At 39.0% G+C, this 20253-nt stretch overlaps 1 protein-coding gene across 3 annotated transcripts in view; it reads right to left on the reverse strand.

The window, feature by feature from the left end:
* RAB2A (RAB2A, member RAS oncogene family) overlaps nt 1-20253 on the reverse strand; it is a 61373-nt gene that overhangs the window by 9429 nt on the left and 31691 nt on the right. For all 3 annotated transcript variants that reach the window (XM_087707028.1, XM_087707030.1, XM_087707029.1), the window contains 4 exons: nt 18495-18577; nt 17495-17587; nt 16628-16739; nt 8902-8970 (listed from right to left, as the gene is read on the reverse strand). In XM_087707028.1, the coding sequence (XP_087563154.1) occupies nt 8902-8970; nt 16628-16739; nt 17495-17587; nt 18495-18577 (357 nt within the window). The remainder of the gene's footprint in view (nt 1-8901; nt 8971-16627; nt 16740-17494; nt 17588-18494; nt 18578-20253) is intronic.

Consider the following 20253-nt stretch of genomic DNA (forward strand, 5'->3'; position numbering starts at 1 on the left):
ATAGGGGAGTTTGCTTTTTACTCCCTTTAATTAAAGTTACTGTTTTGTTGCCATTTGCTTTGATTCAGCTCTTCCCCTTTAAGCTGTAAGTCTAGTACCTTCTGAATGCTGTTTGAGTAATTATACAGAGCCCGGGGTACATACAAGGTAGTTAAACTGGGGCAGGGCTGTGTAATATAGGCTCAGTTAATTCTATAGTATCTGGGAGACGTCTACTAGTCAGGAAGAGAAACGTTTCAGCGTGATACGACAGGGTGCAGGAGAGGCCAGGAAGTATTTAGAACTCACCCATCAATCTCTTCCTGTTGTCAGTGTAATGATATCCTTCTGCTGTCTCTGGCTGTAATATGACACCGCATACTTAGTGATTTAAAGTTGGTTCAAACCCTTGTGATTAAGCTTTTTCCCCTTTTCCCTGGAAGGCAAATCCAGTTGACTGTCTTTCTCTCCTCCGTCTCGTCCTCCGTTAATCCTCAAATTTAAATAGTCCAAAGTCTCGGTCTTCCTCTATCCACTCCGTCAATCAACTCTCTCAAAACTTCCTGTTTGTCTTTACTAGCCGCTTCAGATAAATGCGCCCACACACGTATCTGTACTTGTTGCAGTTAAGTTGTTTATCTTTTAGATTTAGGCTTTTAAATCAGATCTTGTGATTACCGTCATTCGATCCGCTACGTTTCCTGCTGCTGTCTCTCCCTTCCTAATTAGTGGCTGGCAGTCACGTCTTCTGGTCGGCCATTAATCAGCCGACCTCTTTTGCACGAACTCTGAGGGAGCCTCTCGCTTCGTGGGGGGAGATCGCCCTTCACCCTCCACTGCACAGATGCTTCCCCTCTCCACAGGTCCTCGCACCTCGAAGGGACCTTGCCTATTACGGCCACGCTCGTGCAAAGACCGGGCGAACCGAGCAGAGGATCTGTCAGCAGCTCGTTCCGGCGTGACGCCAGACCAGAAAAAAAAAAAAAAAATCTGGCCACCACGCCAAAGAGATTAAACAGGCTGATATCTAGAGTAGTCTGTGAAGTGGGAAATTTCAGAAAGTCCAAGAATCTAGATTTATACCAAGCTAGGGCTAGATAACAGGACAAAAATATTAACTGTTTATAGTTCACACGAATTAGAAAACAAACTTTATATCCTCTGAGTAATGGCTACTTCTATACTCCTATAAGAGTTTATGAAACTGAGTGTCTCTAATTCTACAAAGTCTCTATAGTAAAGTTCATTTTATTTCACTGTCCTGTATTTTCTGAACCTGCATGCTCAGAATCATTCTCTCTTTGGGCTGCAAGAGAAACTCAAGAAAAGGAGGAATCTATCAAGATACAATGCTCCACTCTTCAGGGACCCACAGTATCCAATTCAGGTATGCACCCAAGTTAGATTCTGTGGGCAACATACAGCTAGTTCCTGATTTATGACAATAGCAACCAGAAAATTCATTATGGTGCAGTCGTTAAGTGACTCATCATGTGACCATACCCAATTTAATGACCTTTTTGCTGCAGCTGTTAATCAAATCATCATGGTTGGTAGGTGAGACATAACGTGAGTGTGATTTTCCCTGCTGGCTTCCCTCTTGACTTGGCTTGTTGGAAGCCAGCTGGGAAAATCACAAATGGTATTCATATGACCATGAAATGCTGTGAGCATCATAAATGCATGACAACTGTGGATGGCTAGGATGTAGGCCAGAGTTCCCCAACATTTCTGGCTTTGTGGACTGGCGGGAGGGAGGGGATAATTCCACACAAGCGGCTGGCAAGCATGCACATGCAGTTCCATTTGTGTGAGCCATGTGCTCATACGCCTGCTGCTCACTTAAATGGAGCACACGAACAAACGTTCACCAGCAGTTACTGCAGCCCAGTTGCAAACCCTTCATGGCCCATTAGTAGGCTCTAGCCACAGGTTGAGGACCCCTGATGTTGACCATTTAAGCGTTCTAATGGGTCAGGTATTGATTCCCTCTTCAGAAGATGCTTTAAAAGCTCTTTTGATGGCAAGGAACTTGTTTCCACTAAATAATCTAGTTGAGTTTCTTTAATTTGTAGGCAATGTGGTATATTTGCCACTCACCAAAAAACTGTTCGGATCTCCACCATAAAGCCTGTTTCAAGTGAAACCTTTTGTAATGACTTCATCCCATTGACTTCATCTGAGATCAAAGTAAACAAGAGATTGGTACTACCAGTCTAGAGAATTCAAGACTGAAATGGCAATAACATGTAGTCTAACAATTGCACACACCTACTGCACCAAAATCCCTGCCAAATAAAATTTTGGCTTCTATTTTGGTAGGGTTCTACATTTCAGATGATGTAATGTAGTTTCTAGGAAACTGACTGACCGTAGGTGTAATTTATATTTCTCAAGTTTGGCAAACTATGTTTTTTAAAATACTATAAAGATGTTTGTGTAAGTTGCTTATAGTTTTAATAACAAAATTAAGGTATTTCTCAGAGGCTGATCTTATTAAAAAGGTTTGATTGTTGAACTTTAAAAAAAATTACATCAAGAGCAAATGGTACAATTTTTTAAATAATAATTCTATTAATGGCTGTACTGTACTATATGTGATTAGGAAATGGGGTAGTGGATAAAGCATTTTAACATCACCAAAATGGGCTCACACAAGAAGTAACTTTGTCCTATTGGAAACATTTCGCAGGAAAAAAAAACATGAGGTTATAAGGACACTGAAGTAGGAATCGGTCAGCTCTTTGGATTCCAAACATGAGTGGAAAATCCTGTATTTTTTGCCAAGTTACTAACTTTACAACTCTTCATCCTGGGTATTCAATAGTATGGCCCTCCTGACTGGCAGTGTTGCTGATAATGGGAGGAATGGAAAACTACCTGATCAAGAGATGATACAAAGTGGGAGTCATGCAGTTTTAACTATGATCATGGAAAAAAATGGGCACTACAACCAGATGTAACTGAATCTTTTCCCTATGGCTGAGAGTTGAGGCCTAATTTCCTGAATAGTAGAATCAGAAACTAGTAGACAAACATCTGTAGTCTCTTTCTGTGACACATTTCCTGTTATACCTGTGGAGATATGACAGCCCTTAGCAAAAGTAGTATCCATTTTACTAGCAGTCTCTATATCAATAATAGCAAAATGTTTTTACAGGAGCGCCTCTAGAGATCTGTATGGTAAATTGTAGAAAACGACTTTTCCTTGTTGAATTATCATACTCTGGTCTCTTTCAACTCTTTGAGCTTAAAACAGAAACCTCAAATGTACTAGTTCTGCAGGGCAATAACTGATGTTAGAAATCCCTCTGTCAGTCTCTGCTTTGCTGCTTATTTTCGCTGCCATGAAACGGGGAGGGAGGGCATGGTAATTAGGTGGGGAAGTAATCTGTACAGGAGGATTGTTAAATGTGGATTGTTCACGCCATTCATTTGCGTATGTGGATGGAGGGGAGTTTTCTGCCAAGGCCAACTGTCCAGCATTCCAACCTGATGATGATTTTTGAAGATGTCTCCCACTTGACGGCTGTGGTGATATACGATTGGACTATGGACTGGAGTACCAAGGGGAGGGGAATGAATCGTGTATTGATATCTATCACTTTTGTGCTCTTTTGCTCAGATGCAGCTTCGCTTAGCTTCTCATCATTTATAACCAGTAAAAGTACACTTAATTCTGCAAAATGGAGTCGAGTGGTTTCTTTCTTGGTTATTAAGTGAAGGGGCTGTGACATAAAGGTGGATCTCACCTCGCACCCATCCCGGAGCGGACACCTTCCGAGGGGGGTGCACACAACGCTAAAGAATGTCCCACCAGGGCAGTGATCAAGAGGAAGATATGGGAGCGGCCGCAGGCCCTTCGGTGATGGAGCTGTTGGCTGACCTGCAGGTAGAGGAACTATCTGTTCGACCCAGATGGACTTGGGGAGTGGGACAGAAAGAGGACCCTGAAGAACCGTTGACTAGGATTACGGTGAAGAGACCCAGAAAACCAACAGCTGACTGGCAAGTTCCTGAGGAGGAAAATCTTATGATGTCCCAAGCCATGAAACTTCTCGAAGGGGCGTGGGAGAGACGCCGGACTCGGGAGAGTGGAATGAAGAGAGGAATTGAAGCAGAGACAGAGAGAAGGTATACCTTGCCTGATTTGAGAGAGGGTGGGGGGGCAAAGGGGAGTTGTACAAGATGACCCAGCGCCGACCCCAATCCCTGCGGCTAGAGACATTCCAAGGGGGGGGGGGCTCGCAGAGGTCGGATGGCTAAGGTTCCTTCTTTAAGTGTAAAATACAAGGCAGAACCAAAAGAGCTTGGCCTATTTCTTATTCAAGTGTGTAATTATATGCAGATGTATGGGCATGAACTGGGTTCTGATGAAGCTAAAGTAAGAATTATATTGATGGCTTTGGAGAAAAAAGCAGCAGATTGGATGGTGGGGTTGCACAATGCCGACTCCCCACTTTTGAGAGACTTTAATGGGTTTATGGCCGCTTTGAGGAAACGTTTTGATGATCCCCTCACAGAGAGAAGAACCAGGATTAAATTTACAAATCTTAGGCAGGGGAAACGGCCAGTAGCTGAGTATGTACAAGAATTTCAGGAGCTGTCAGCTCACATGAGGGGATGGTCTGAAGAAGCATTGTTAGACCATTTCGCTGATGGGTTAAACAAAGAGATTTACCAGCATTGTGTGAACAGAAGACCCCCCCCCAATAGATTACAACCCTGGTATGAAGCAGCCGCTGATGTAGAAATTGACCTAGCCAGGCTGAATTACAAAGGGGAAGGTGAGGGCGAAGAATCCCCCCCTGCCAACCCCTCTCCCCAAGAGTTCCGAAAGGGGGGAAGGGGGGATTTGTAAACAAACCCAAGCCTTCCGTGTGCTTCCGCTGTGGGAAGGAGGGGCAAAGTGCCGTGAATTGCCGGGTCAAGATGAGCCAAAATACCCCACCCCCTCAGAAAGAGAAGAGACTGGAGAAACCTCCCAGCAGGAAGAAAGAACCAGCCTTAAAAGGGGAGGATGCTTCTCAGCGTTTCAACCCTGTGGAAGGAGGAGACGAAACCCCCAGCTCTTCGGAAGAAAGTGATTCTGATGATGCGGAACGCTGGGTAAGTTCCCATTCGGGGCCCATGACTATCCCAGTTGAGCTTAGAGTGCCCTCTTCTGGCGCATGGGAGAAAATTCTAGCTCTTTTAGATTGTACACGGCTGTACACGCTGCATTATAAGCCCAGAAATAGTAGAGAAATTGGGATTGAAGCTAAAAACTGAAAATCCCAATTGCATTTTGCCAATTGGATGGTTCTATTGCGGGAGGGAGCCCTGATCATTTTGTTACTGAACCTATTGAGATGTGGATGGGAACCCACCAAGAAACAATAAGTTTTATTGTGGCTCCAGGGATGGACTGACCCCTTATATTGGGATTGCCCTGGCTGCATAAATGGAACCCACATATAAATTGGAGGAAAGGTTGGTTGCGCATCCGGTCTGCTACGCTCCCTGAGGGGGAAGAAGGGGTCCCAATACCGAATAAGTTGCACCCCAACCTAGCAGCCAGAGGGCAGGAAAAAATTGAGGGGGAGGAAAAAATCCCAAAAGAATACTGGGACCTGAAATATGTTTTCAGTGAAAGATCTTCAGATAAGTTGCCCTCACACAGACCCACCAATTGCAGCATTGACATTCTACCTGGAGTAAAACTCCCTAAGCCCCAAATTTACTCAATGACCCCTAGAGAAATGGACGAATTGAGAAAATTCATTGACAAAAATTTGGAAAGGGGGTTCACTGAACCCGCTAGACCCCGAGTGGCTGCTCCGGTCTTGTTCAGAGAAAAGAAACTAGGTTCCCTCAGGCTCTGTGTGAACTTTAAAAACCTGAACGGGGTTTGTGTCCAAAATGTCTACCCCTTGCCACTGATGAAGGACATGCTAGCCCAACTGGGTAAAGGGAAGAATTTTATGGCTGATGCTTTGTCCAGACTTCCTCAATATAACAGTTCAAAGCTGAGTGTTGTTGAACCTGTCATGCCAACGAGAAGTCTTGCCGTTCCTGTTGTCACCAGAAGCCAGACCACTTCCAATTTGGAAGTCACACAAGACCTCATTACAAAGCTCAAGGAAGCTCTTGAAATTGATCAGTGGTTCCGCCAACATACGGATGAATGCACCGTGAAGGATGGCCTGGCTTGGATTGGTACTAAATTATATGTTCCCGCAACTATTAGAGTCATGGTCCTTAAACGTGCTCATGACTCTCGCATGGCTGGACATTTTGGTTTTGTGAAAACCCTGCATCTCGTCAAGAGGCAGTTTTGGTGTCCCTCATTGAAAAAAGACATTGAGTCTTATGTGGCTAGTTGCCCCACTTGTGCTGCGGCAAGACGTCCACCAGAGAAGCCTCAGGGATTGCTCCAGGCGGTGGCCCGTCCTGAAGCCCCATGGAAAGAGATCTCTATGGATTTCATTGTTGAGTTACCTGAAAGTCAAGGAAATACGGTGATTTGGGTGGTTACCAACTTGTTCTCCAAGCAGGTTCATTTTGTTCCTTGTTCCAAAATCCCTTCCGCTAAATTCTTAGCTAAGTTGTTCATCACCCATATCTATCGTCTGCATAGGGTACCTGACCGCATCATCTCGGATAGGGGGGTCCAATTTACCTCCTTGTTTTGGAAAGAGTTTCTAAAGTTGGTTGGTTCCCCCCAGGGCTTAAGCTCCGCCCACCACCTTCAAACTAATGGGGCTTGTGAGAAGACTAATTCTATACTGGAGCAGTATCTCCGTTGTTTCATCAACTACCAGCAGGATAATTGGGTGGAATTGTTGCCTCATACTGAGGTGGCATATAATAACTTGGTACACAGCAGCACAGGGTTTACACCTTTCAAACTGGTGTACGGACATGATTTTATGCCTATCCCCGAAATACCTCGGGAAAAACCGCAGGTACGGTCCCTTTCTGAATGGAGTGACCAGCTTCGAGAAATGTGGCCCTTGGCTTACCGAGCGCTGGATGAGGCGCATCAAGCACATAAGAAGCAGGCGGATAAAAAGAGGGCGAAGGCATGGGAATATAAAGTTGGTGATTGTGCATATTTATCCACCAAATTTCTCCGAACTTCTCAAAAGTCTAAGAAATTAGGCCCAAAGTATGTGGGTCCATTTTCGGTTGTCAAGGTCATCAACCACATGTCCGTTCGTCTAGAACTACCTAAATATCTGAACCGTGTTTACCCGGTATTTCATGTCAATCTCTTGAAGCCAGAACGTACTTCTCCATTGCGGGGTCCTTTGGCAGCTCCTCCGCCCCACTCCTGATTGAGGGTGAACAGCATTTTTAGATTAAAGAAATTTTGGACTCCAGGAAGATTAGAAACCGTGTTCAATATCTTGTGGCTTGGAAGCATTTCCCTCCGTCTCATGCTGAATGGGTCGATAAGTCCCATGTGTGGGCTCCTCATCTTATATGTAAATTCTACTCTACCTACCCGGGCAAGCCTTGACCTCAAATGATTTCTCTTATCTTTTCCCCACCCCCTTTTCTTCTGTGTTATATTGTCTGTTTTCTTTCGTTTCTGCAGGACTGATCGTCCTTTTTTTGGAGGAGGGACGGATGTCAGCCTCTGCTTTGCTGCTTGTTTTCGGCTGTCATGAAATGGGGAGGGAGGGCATGGTAATTGGGTGGTGAAGTAATCTGTACAGGAGGACTGTTAAATGGGGATTGTTCACACCATTCATTTGCGTATGTGGATGGAGGGGAGTTTCCTGCCAAGGCCAACTGTCCAGAATTCCAACCTGATGATTTTTGAAGATGTCTCCCACCTGATGGCTGTGGTGATATATGATTGAACTATGGACTGGGGTACCAAGGGGAGGGGAATGAATCATGTATTGATCTCTATCGCTTTCGCACTCTTTTGCTCAGATCCAGCTTCGATTAGCTTCTCATCATTTATAACCAGTAAAAGTACACTTAATTCTGCAAAATGGAGTCGAGTGGTTTCTTTCTTGGTTATTAAGTGAAGGGGTCGTGACACCCTCTGAATGGTACTACACACGGAACAGCTTAACAGGTCCTGACATATGGAGAGATCTTACATCTAAGTCAATTAAGTATCGTTGATAAGTACATTTTAAGGGGCATTTAAAGTGACAGCTAAGCCTAAAAATATTCATTCTCCTGTTTGGAAACTTCATGGTTGGTGGAATTTTTTAACAAACAGAATCAATGATCTTAAAGCCATAGGAAGAGGGACATTTTCAGATTCAGGGTCAAGATTAAGAAAGCAAACAATGAACCCACAAGAATTATGCAAGCAGATATTTGGATGAATCCAAAATCATCAGAGAATTCAGATCACTGCAAGGAAGGCTGAAGAAAAGGTTCAAAATGGTGTTTGTCTAAGATGTAGGTAAGCTAGAAATGCAAGCTTTCTATATGGTGAATCTTGGAAATTCTCATCTTGTCATAGGTCTTTGTGTTTATGAATCTGTGAAAGTGTTCCAGATCTGGTGAATCCTGTTGCAAGATAATACTGCATCTACAGGCGTTCATCTCAGGAAACATCAATAAAACGTGGGGGAACTCATTCTGTCCATCAAGATCAATTATTAAATTCTTTGCAAAATAGCCTCTGCTTGACACCATGTTCTTCTGAAATCAAAATCTGCAGGTGCTTTCTGTACCTGATTTTCTTTCTTTTCCAGAGAACAAAACCCATCACGATAGACATGACAACTATATAAAATATAGATTCAAACACTAGGGACTTCAGTATATTTTCCATGGTTGTACTCAACCCAAAATAAGATGTTTCATAATCTAAGAAATGCATATGATTATTATTTTTCTCTTGCACCTCTATTTTTCCTAAATGTATTTTATACTCACAGGCTATATACTAATATTTGGAAAACCTACCTCATTATTAATGTCAAAAACTCCTTCCTGTATTTTTTCATAGATTTCCTTTGCTGTGTTAATAAATGCCTGAAAGAAAACAAACGTTTAAAATAAATACAAAATATATTTCATTTACTTCTACTATGGCTTACTATGTGTTTGTCAACTTTAGAATCCGTTTTGCTTAACTTTTGGTTAAGTTGCCACTAAACAAGGATTACCTGGTTCTGTTAGACTGTGATAACCTTCCACTTGGTCAATGTATGTATTCTTCTGGTTTTTTGATGAAAATGGAATTCTTCATTTGGAGGTTCTCTGAATCCTGAGAAATTTCAACATTGCTAGTTCCAATGGACTAGTTTAATAGTACCTTATTTTTCGGAGTATAAGATGAACGCATAAGACGTAGCAAGGTTTTGAAACCTTTTTGAAAAAAAAATTTAAAAAGTTTTTCACTCTACAAACCTCCCAAAAATAGCCCGTTTTTCGCAAAAACAAGCCCATTTTTTTTTAAAAAGGGGGCATGAATAGCCCTTAGAAGGCTTGCAGAGTGCTCCTGGGACAAAAACGAGCAAAAAATGGCCCATTTTTTGCAAAAATGGCCCCATTTTTTATTTAAAAAAGGGCATGGATAGCCTTTAGGAAGCTTATAGAGTGCTGCTGGGGGCTGGGTGGGAAAAAATGGCCAATTTTTTGCTCATTTCTGCCCTCCCCAGCCCCCAGAAGCTCTCTGAAAGCCTTCTAAAAGCTACGCATGGCCATTTTGGTGAAGGGGCAGAGTTTCGGGAGACAAAAAATGCTTATTCAGTGTATAAGATGCACGCAGATTTTCAGCCCTCTTTTTTGAGGGAAAAAAGTGTGTCTTATTCTCTGAGAAATATGCTAATTACCAGGTTACTAATGAAATCTAAGGATAATCTTAAAATCGTTTCAAATGTTTAACTGTACAAATAATGTAGCTCAGCAGGCAAAGCAAATTAGTATGTCCACCAGCAGAGAATCAAGCACTATTTTCAAACAAAAAAAATCCTATGAACCATGCTACTTATTTACAAACAAAGGAATAGTGTCTAGAATGCATAATATTGACAACTCAGTTGAGGAGAGGAAGGGGTAAGATTCTGCAATATAAATATACATATGTGAGGAGGACTTGATGAGTAAGTTATTAGAACAATGTGAAATTAAAAAATGCTGCTCTACCTTATTCCAGGTGATATCCTTTGACATCTAACCTATTATGATATGACTTGGCAGCAGTTCTACAAGAATTCAAGCAGAGATTTTTCATATCACCAACTATCTATTCTTTTGTAGCACAGCTGGGTAAGACAAATTAGTTGTGCGAAAGGGGAGTAGGGGATAATTTTTGCCTTCTTGCCTGAATACATTTCCAAAATATAAATAACAACATGATCTTTGTTGTAGATCCAATATTTGGATACTTCATCTGGAAATCCAGTATCAGGAAAACAAATGGATATACTAAAAATAATATTTCTTCCTCTCTCCCTCTCCGTCTCTCAAGAGAAAGAAGAGAAAATAAATTCATATGAAGTTGATCAGGATATTTTGCTTACATTTATTTCTTTAGAGTACTATAGTCGCATCACCATATATAGTAAGTTATTCTTCCCTCTTTATTACGATTATTCAAATATAAAGCAGCCCAGGGTCATCTTATCATGGAGATAGGTGGCATATAAATAAAATAATCCTCTTTCATATAACAGAATATTGGCCTTATTTTTTTAATCTATTTTACACATTTATTTTCGCTGTCGCCACAAAGCAATTCTGGGTGACTTATAAAATTAAAACAATAAACAATATGAATATATGTAACAGTAAAACAATAGGGAGGGAAGGGTCAAAGTGTGTAGGGAATGAGGTGGGATCTGCTATTAATCCATCAACTACTTCCAGCATGGCACTTGTCCATTGGGGGCCCAAGCCAACTGGCAAAGCCAGGTTTTCAGGCCCTTATGAAAGGTCAGGAGGGTAGGAACAAATCTTTCCAGGGTGTGTGGGGTTTTAAGATGTTCCAAAGGGCAAGAGCCTACATTGTAAAGTGTACATAAAACATAACAATATTTTATTTTATATCAACTTATATCACACACAGACAACCCAATTAGTATTTGACACATAATTCAGTTCCTATCACTGTAAGAATTTAACATGATGTACTGTACTGACAGTAACAGAGAAAGCCGAGAGTAAATCAAACCTTGTCTTACCAACTTTTTATAGTCACTAAATTCTGGTATCATATATCTAGGCATGCTATACTTGATTGCAAATCTAATTTAAATACTAAAAAATAAACAGGGTTCATGGTGGAGAACAAATCACACCTTTCCTAATTTCTACTCTAGAAGCATTTGACTGCTGAACTTGCCACCAGAGCTTTGTTTCCTAATTAACAGGACTGATATGTTTTCACCTTTAAAAGCCTTACAGCTCCCTAGAGTAATCAATCTACTGCAGCTCAATTACTGCACCAAGTGCATACTACAGCCAGTGAAGGAGACTCAAATAATTGCAGCCATGAGTAGAAAGATATGAATATGCATAAACTGTAAGTGGATGATCGAATCATCACAGAGAGTCATGAAAATATGCAGCAAAATAATGAGAAGAATTAATCACTACAGCTTCACAGGACATGTAGGCAGCAAGAAAATTTTCAGACATGCACTAGAACTCGGAAATAGATCTGACGACTCTATACTGATCTATAGTGTATAGAAATAATTGTTTTCAATATTAAAAAGGGGGTTCCAATTAAATTAACTATTATGAGGGCATAAATATTCGAATAATTTAAAACTACAGTCCAAACTTTAAATTTTCTCACAGTTGCAATCTCTTAAGAGATTTTCTATTTTCTAAAACAGAACAACTTTTTTATCAAAGCTCACACATATGCACATCATCAATCTGTTGCTTATTTAAAAATACAACGAATGGTGACAAATAGTCGACAGTCCACTAACATGGTTGTTCCAAAGGTGCTTTTTCAGAAGGCAACTGGACTTTCTTGTGGGTTTTTTTTTTCTTTTGGAAGACGTTTCGCTTCTCATCAAAGAAGCTTCTTCAGCTCTGAAAGGATAGTGGAGAATGGAAGGATTTATATTCCTTGCAGACAGCTGGTCACTGACATCCTTTTAGAGGGTCGCTGAAGCACTTGGAGGTTTATCTGTGTCCTCAGGGTCACCTGAATAGTGCTCCTGGTTCCTGTAGTCTGCAATTTTTCCTCTGGAAATCCATTCCTACTCCCACGCCATTATCCGAAATTGTACAGCTAAAAGTCTGTAGATATTGTTAGTCATCGAGGTCATGGTTGTCCCAAAGGTACTTTTGCAACTGGACTGTTTTTTTTCTTTTGAAGCCATTCTGCTTCTCATCCAAGAAGCTTCTTCAGTTCTGACAGGATAGTGGGGAATGGAAGGATTTATATTCCTTGCAATTGGAATGGATTTCCAGAGACAAAAACTGCAGACTACAGGAACTAGGAGCATCACTCCGGCAACCTGAGGACACAGATAAACCTCAAAGTGGTTCAACAACCCTCTAAAAGGATGCAGATGACCAGCTGTCTACAAGCAGTATAGGTCTTCCATTGTCATTCTGGAATATGAGGGTTTCCTATATTTTTCTGTAGCAAAAAAATAATCTATGAACTATGAACTAATCTATGAACTGGATGACTGAGATTCTCCTTTTCATTCTGTTCTGACTACTCCTAGAATACTGTTCTGACTACTCCTAGAATACTGTTCTGACTACTCCTAGAATACTACATCCTAGAATGTAAATTGCACAATGAATGATAAATTGGCCTAAATGACAGGGTGAGTGCATTAGATACTAGTCCTTTTTGTTTGCAGAGAATCAACTTTGAGATTCCCGAATTTTAAGCCTGAAATACATAAATCCTTCAGATTAAAAAGCAGTTAAATATCAATAGCCATGTTGATGCAGGATAATAAATTAAAAACTATATTGTTTGAGCACTTAAAATTATAGCTTGTTTCATAAATTTCACAACAATTTGTATCCTACAGTTCTTGCTAGGGTAACTCATGAAAGCTAACAGTATCTTTACCATGCATGTTAATTATGACTTGTATGATAGACCAATTTAAAGGAAAATAGATTGGAAGGAATATAACTTTTAACAGAACTATTTCTCAGTACACTGACCAAAATCTAGACTGACTTACTTAAAATAAACATATAATATACTCCAGTGTCTTGATTCAGACCTTTGAAAATAGGAGATTGCGAGTTCATGTCCTGCCTTAGCTGTGATAACCAGTTGTGTGAACTTGGGCCAGTCATTCTCTATCATCATTAACCCAATTCACAGGGTTATTGTGGGGAAAATAGGAAGAGAAAAGCAAGTTGGACATGTTTGCTGCTTTGAATTATATGTAAAAATAATAAAGGTGAGATACAAACAAATTTGAGTTCTATTTGGGACGACAAAATATTCTAACAAAATATATTGCCAGGATCCTATAAATAAATTCATCATTATCATCATCATCATCATCATAATTTTAGCTATTTTGTATCCGCAGGATGAAGGCCTCTTCTGCATGTTTCCAACCAATAATGGTCCTGAGCTTTCTTTTGCCAATTGGGCCCACAATAAATAAACTATAGGGTTCGTAAAAACAATAAATGGTTTAAATACATTCGGTCTCAGAATCCTCCAGTTGTAACAGTCTTAATACAGGCAATCCTCGATTCACAACCACAAATTTTTTATCGCTAAGCAAAACAGTTATTGTAACATTTCTTGCTACAGTTGTTAAGTGAATCACTGCAGTTGTTAAGTGAATCTGGCTCCCCTATTGACTTTGCTTATCAGAAGATTACAAAAGGTGAATACATGATCTTGGGATACTGCAATCGTCCTAAATATGAACCAGTTCCCAAGCATATAATTTTTTATCACGTGACCAAAATTTTGATCATGTTATAACTTCAAATGGTCACCAAATTAATGATTGTTGGTTCCTGTACGTAGTCTGAGAAAGATATCAATCTATTGACAGTAGGATTATATACTAATCAACATGGACTAAAGAACCCTTTTAACATAAGGGAGAATTGTATACTCAAGATTATATAAATGTATCAAATTACTTTGAAAATGCAGAACAATAATTCAAAATATGTGAATTTTACAAATTCTAATGTGGGAATGATGATATGAAATATTTATTTGTATTGTACAACACCTGCTGAAGTTTATTTATTTAAAACATTTGCATAGTTGCCCATTTTAAATACAACTCTGGGCAGCTTACAACCAGTAAAACAATAAACTTGCAAACTTGGGAAAATAAAGAAAAATATAATTTAGGATATTATTAAGTTTTTAAAAATCCATCTGTATGATACGAAAAAGTCAAATTCCTTAAACTTTTTATGTAACATGCTGCCATCTGGTGGCAATATATTGTTAATGAGAATTACACTACTAAATCAATCATAAAGTAACAAAAAAACTTAGTATATTTTTGAAAGGAAAAAGTTTCACTTTACAAACATTAGTTTGCATCAAATCTCCAAAATTTCACCCAACATTTTAAATTAAATTGGACAGGTTTTCCTAAATACAAAAACAAAATAGTTTTAAATCTCTAAAATACACATTTTAGACACAGAATTTTTGTATTTAAAAAATCACTACTGCTGGATTGCAGGTCTTGAATGAATACTTGCAAATATTTTTGAAACACAAATAAATATTTCATATCATCATCTATTTTAAAGTATTTAAAATATATGACAATCAGATTAAAACACTTTTGGAATAACTAAATTCTCTTTGGATTAAAAATCAATTTCACAAGTATTGAATTCCTATAACAGTGATTGTGAGCCTGTGGCACGAGGAGCCATATTTACCGGCATGCCAGCCGTCAGCTCTGGCACTGGCCAGCTGATTTTTCAGCCTTCCCGAGGGCCGGTGGAGGCAGTTTTTTGCTCTATCCAGGCTTCAGGAAAGCCTCCTGAGCCTGGAGAGGGCGAAAAACAGGCCCAACGGCCAACCCGAAGTCTGTTCCTGAACTTCCAGTTGGCCTGTTGGTCTGTTTTTCACCCTCCCCAGGCTCCAGAGGCTTTCCTGAAGCTTGGGGAGTGTGAAAACTCCCCCCCCCCCATGTGAGTGGAGCACACACATATGTGTTCAGGGGTGGGGTAGCGCACACATGTGCAGGTGGGTGGGGTGCATTCCATTGTGGGTCTGGGCGTGTGCACTCACAATTTAGGCACAGCTTTAAAAAAAGGTTTGCAATCACTGGCCTATAATAATGAAAAATAAGAGAAATTAAAACCAAGATGATTTTACAACAGTGGAAGAGAAAACTTTAGCAAAAGTTTCTGTATAGGGATCCCTGTCAAACTCAGACACATATCAGAACAAGCCATTTTGTTTGGGGTCTGCCATTTTATTTTGAATCAGCCATCTCTCATATGAACCTAATTATGGAAGTTTTTGGTAATTCCTGATTCAATTAAATAAAATCCAGGGAGATACGAAGGGCAAGATCAGCACATCAGCTCTTTCCTTAACATTGTAATCCTTAGTGTGGGCATATTTTGCCAGTCAGCTAATACATCTTCCTAGCACAATCCATTCGCTCCCTCTCCACAAAAATGTTTTAGCCAAGACTGTTTTAGTATATTTTATAGGAGAAAAATAAGGAATTGCATATGAGAATGTAAAGTGACATCCATATTTCTCCCTTCTTTGGGTACTTAAAATAAGGTTAAATGATACAAAGTGGTTTATTTACAAATGATTATTTGCTGTTTGTTGACCTGAATATTGTACAAATCTCAATGTCTGCCTCCTGCCTCTGTCACCCCAATTTTGATCAAACTCTTTTGTAAACAACAGATCAATGGTCTCTTAATGCAACTTGTGATTTACATTGGAGATTATATTGAAAATCATTTCTCCACTCCTTGGTGAAATAAAACTCAGTAAATTTTGATTTAATATGCCATCTAATTAAGAAAAGAATAGCTATTGTTATTTGATTTCTGGCTTTTCTATGCCTTTGAATCTCTCTCTTTAGATTTTATTTGTAATCACCAGCATTTATTCTACTTCCTCTGAGTAAAAAACCTGAAGAGAACTGTTCTGAGGAAACCTATGGCTCTGTGAAAACTTGGTGTTGCATGACACACTAAATGTAAAAAAAAAAGTAATTATCACTTGTCAATTGGCAAATTTTCTAAGGTATAATAGAAAAAGCAGGGCTTTTCAGCTGACATTCAGACCCTCTCCCTACCCCTAGAGCACTTGACTGAAATAGCATGGAAGATACCATGCTATATATAACAATATACCTATATATAGCTATTCAGGTCCAAAGTAGGAAAAGTGCTTTAAATTTGGCATGATGATGCTCATTATATCACTCAATGTCTCATTAAAATAACCCACAGTTTTGTGTATTCACAAATTAGATATGTGGTCTCAGGAAACACATTTGAGGTACCGTAAGTAGGCATTAAGATATCAGTGAAAGGACTAAGACATGGCCAACAGCTGCACAACCTTACAATCTGCATAGAAATCTTAATTTCATCCTGTGGCTTTTAATGGAATCCTGGTATGGTTCACTAGTTCAGGAAAATATTTATCTTTATTTCAAAGATATTTTTCTATACTTAAGAGTTCTCATCTAATATATTAAAAAATACTCAAAATTACCTCTTCTACATTTGAAGCAGTTTTGGCAGATGTCTCCATAAAGATAAGGCCATGCTCTCTTGCAAATGCTTCGCCTTCTTCTTTTTTCACTTCTCTTCTAGACTCTAAATCACTAAGGAGAGAAAAATTAATTGAGAAATATCAGAATACTTAACTGTATCTGTTTATAATATTTAAGTAATATTACAATTATGTCAATTTTTTTAATCTCAGGTAGTATTATTTTTCTGAAGTCCAGATTTATTAAATTGCAAATATGTTCACTATTGTTGATTAAAAACTCCAAGTGGAAAGCTTTAAAATTTCTCACTACTGCCAGAATTGCCAGCATTGATGCTTAACAGAAGACATACCTATTCAAACAAACGAATGGTTGTTCATTATCTTAGCTAACTATTTCCAAATAATTGCCTTTGCTACAGTATGAGATACAAGTAGCAATAATAAAAACAAATCCTGTCTATAAATTGCCTATTAATGCGTATGACTCATCATAATGGCAGAAGTCTACAACCTTAGTCACATGTGGCCCAAAGCTTTTAAGTGAATCTCCCATATCCTTCAGAGATAGTTATGAAATTCTAATTTTAATGGAAAATTATAAATACACATTTAGCATACCTACATTTAGCTGAATTAAATGTTAAGTGAAATTAGATCAAATTTAATTACCCACTCTCTTTCAGCCCAATTCACCTCATAGGATTGTTGTGGTGGGAAAAATAGGATGGGAAAGGAGTACATGTTCACAACCTTGAGTTATTTATAAAAATAAGAGTGGAATAAAAAAATTTAAACTCTAAATTGATATATCTAACTATAGAATTAAAATTATCCTAATGTACACCGTTTCAGAAAACAAAATACCTTTTATTTCCAATTAGCATAATAACCATATTGGAATTAGAATGCTGGCGGGCATCTTCTAACCATGTTGTCAAATGGTTGAAAGTATCCCTCCTGAAAAGAAATTAAAATGTAAATGAATGCCAAAAAAAACCCCAATAAAATATCTCAAAAGATTAACATTTAAAGTTTATAATCCATATAATTGATATCAATTCTAAGTAACTTACAAATCAAAACTAATTAATAACTTGGGAAAGATCAAACACTCTTCACCCTTCTTAAAAAGGCCTTACATTTTGAATTTACATAAGATTCAACCAAATAACACAACTAGAATCAGCAAAAACTATTTAGAAATCATTCTTGCTTTGACTGATGTGATAAAGGAATAATATTTGAAATTCTTAATTTAAATTTAAATTAAATATTTAAAATTCTTTTCATTCACATGCTTTATAATCTGAGTAACATAAAACTCTCAGCACAGTATATTAAAATATAACATAATCCAGACAGAAAAGTAATCCATTATCTCTCTCTCTCTCTCTCTCTCTCTCTCTCTCTCTCACACACACACACACACACACACACACACACACACACACACACACACACCCCTCAGTGTCTATGTAATCTTTAACCAAAAAAATACCTAGCATTCATCTGGTTGGGAATTTGAGTTCCTCTACAAAAAAGTATAAATGCTCAAGAATGTAGCAGCAGAACACTATGAAATATTGTCTCAGATTACAAGCTTTATCATCTACACAGAAGATCCACTTCAGAATTAAGTATTCATCTTAGCCACATTATATATTATCTCTAAAACTGAACATGAATATACACATTCAGTCCTACAAAACCTGAACGTACTTTGACAATAGATATAATCCATCTTCATAAAGCTTAAAATAGGTCCACTGATGGCAATAAAATTTAAATAAAGCATGAACTAGTAGACCACCAACCCAGTATACTTTACAAGAGTCTAAATCACATTAAACTGCAAGATTCTCACCTTGTAATGTCATACACTAGTAAGGCACCTGCTGCCCCTCTGTAGTATGACCTTGTGATGGAACGGAAGGACTCCTGCCCAGCCTGTAGTAAAACAAGAGCAACAGTTTCTTATTCCTCATGTGTGAGAATTCTCAGTTTATTTAGCTTCTACAATGAAATTTATTTTACTGAGATTGGGAACAAAATAAACAGCTACTATTTCTTGAAAATAAGACTTACATATTTTTAAAAAATCTACAGCACCATTACGGGGAAAAATCAAGAACAAGACCCCTAAACCTTTTTTTGGCAATCCCTGACAACCCAATTTACTGAATGGCTTCACAATACATGAATCATTATTAGAGTACAGAATGGACTCCTAGCAACTAAGCTCTGAAGACAAATTTGAAAGGAAGCAAATAGCCCAGTGCTTCACATTTGAATTCAATAACTCCCTCCCTGGGGCAGCTGTTGACACTAGAATAAATAAAGCCCATTGTAAATAAATGATGAATGACAACTTTACGCCCACCATCTGCTGGAGTAAAAGTTGCATGAAGGCCAAGGATGCAGATTTTATCCATTATATCATAAACTGCAGCCAGATTTCAACAATATTCAGATGGGTTTATCTCCATCATTTTATTATGAAAAGCAACAGTTTTGAATTTGGTTTTATATATGTCTGTTATCATTTAAATAATATCCTGTACTTCTGAATCAAAGCTTATCCAGAGAATGAAACACACACACACACACACACACACACACACACAAACACTGGTAGAATGGCAAGCACAGAAAACGTATAAAACATCTTGTAAGCTGGTCTTTCAAATAAATGATCCCAAAGTCTACATAAATATGTAATAGATGTTTAACCCATAATATAATTTATAAATATAGAGTATTTATAAATGCTATAAATATAGAGATAAAAAAATAAACAGAATCCACATCAATATCAATAGTTTTTAATAAGCAGCTAACAGAAAAGGGCGTTGGTACTTACCTGATACGCCTCTTCTCATAGTGGAGGAGGAGTATCCAGGATGGGTTGACCTTGTCCTCTCATTGATTGGGCTGAGTCAGATAAGCTCTTTGGGCCACGCCCTTGGCCATCAGGTACCACCCAGTTATCGGAGAAGAACCTTATCCGACTCGCTGTGTCATCCACTCCAGACTTTATCTTAGTTTTCAACCTTTATTTATTCCTTCAACGTAACAGTTTAACAACAAAACATACATACTGTTTTTGCTACATAACCATATCAGGGAGGGGCTGGATACTCCTCCCCCACTATGACAAGGGGCGCCTCAGGTAAGTACCAATGCCCTTTTTCCATAGTGAGGGGACAAGTATCCAGGGTGGGACATACCAAAGCTTACACATCCCTAGGGAGCGTTACCCATATTAAGAGCTTGCACAACCTTATGCCTGGTGAGGTGTCACCTCCGCCCTATACACAGCCTTCAACACCCTACGTCCGAAGGAAGCCTCTGCAGAGGCAAAGGAGTCCAGTTTGTAGTTCCTCACTAATGGTGAGGGGGAAGACCACTGAGACCCTACAGATCTCAGTAAATGAGGCCTGGGTGGCCCAGGCCGTTGAGGTAACAATAGCAATGAGACTTATATACCGCTTCATAGGCTTTCAGCCCTCTCTAAGCAGTTTACAGAGTCAGCATATCGCCCCCACAGTCTGGGTCCTCATTTCACCTACCTCGGAAGGATGGAAGGCTGAGTCAACCTTAAGCCGGTGAGATTAGAACTGCTG

The sequence above is a fragment of the Thamnophis sirtalis genome, unplaced genomic scaffold (assembly GCF_051295495.1).
Source record: "Thamnophis sirtalis isolate CommonGarterSnake01/CBP01778 unplaced genomic scaffold, rThaSir2_p1.2 scaffold_2, whole genome shotgun sequence".
NCBI classification, from domain to species: Eukaryota; Metazoa; Chordata; class Lepidosauria; order Squamata; family Natricidae; genus Thamnophis; species Thamnophis sirtalis.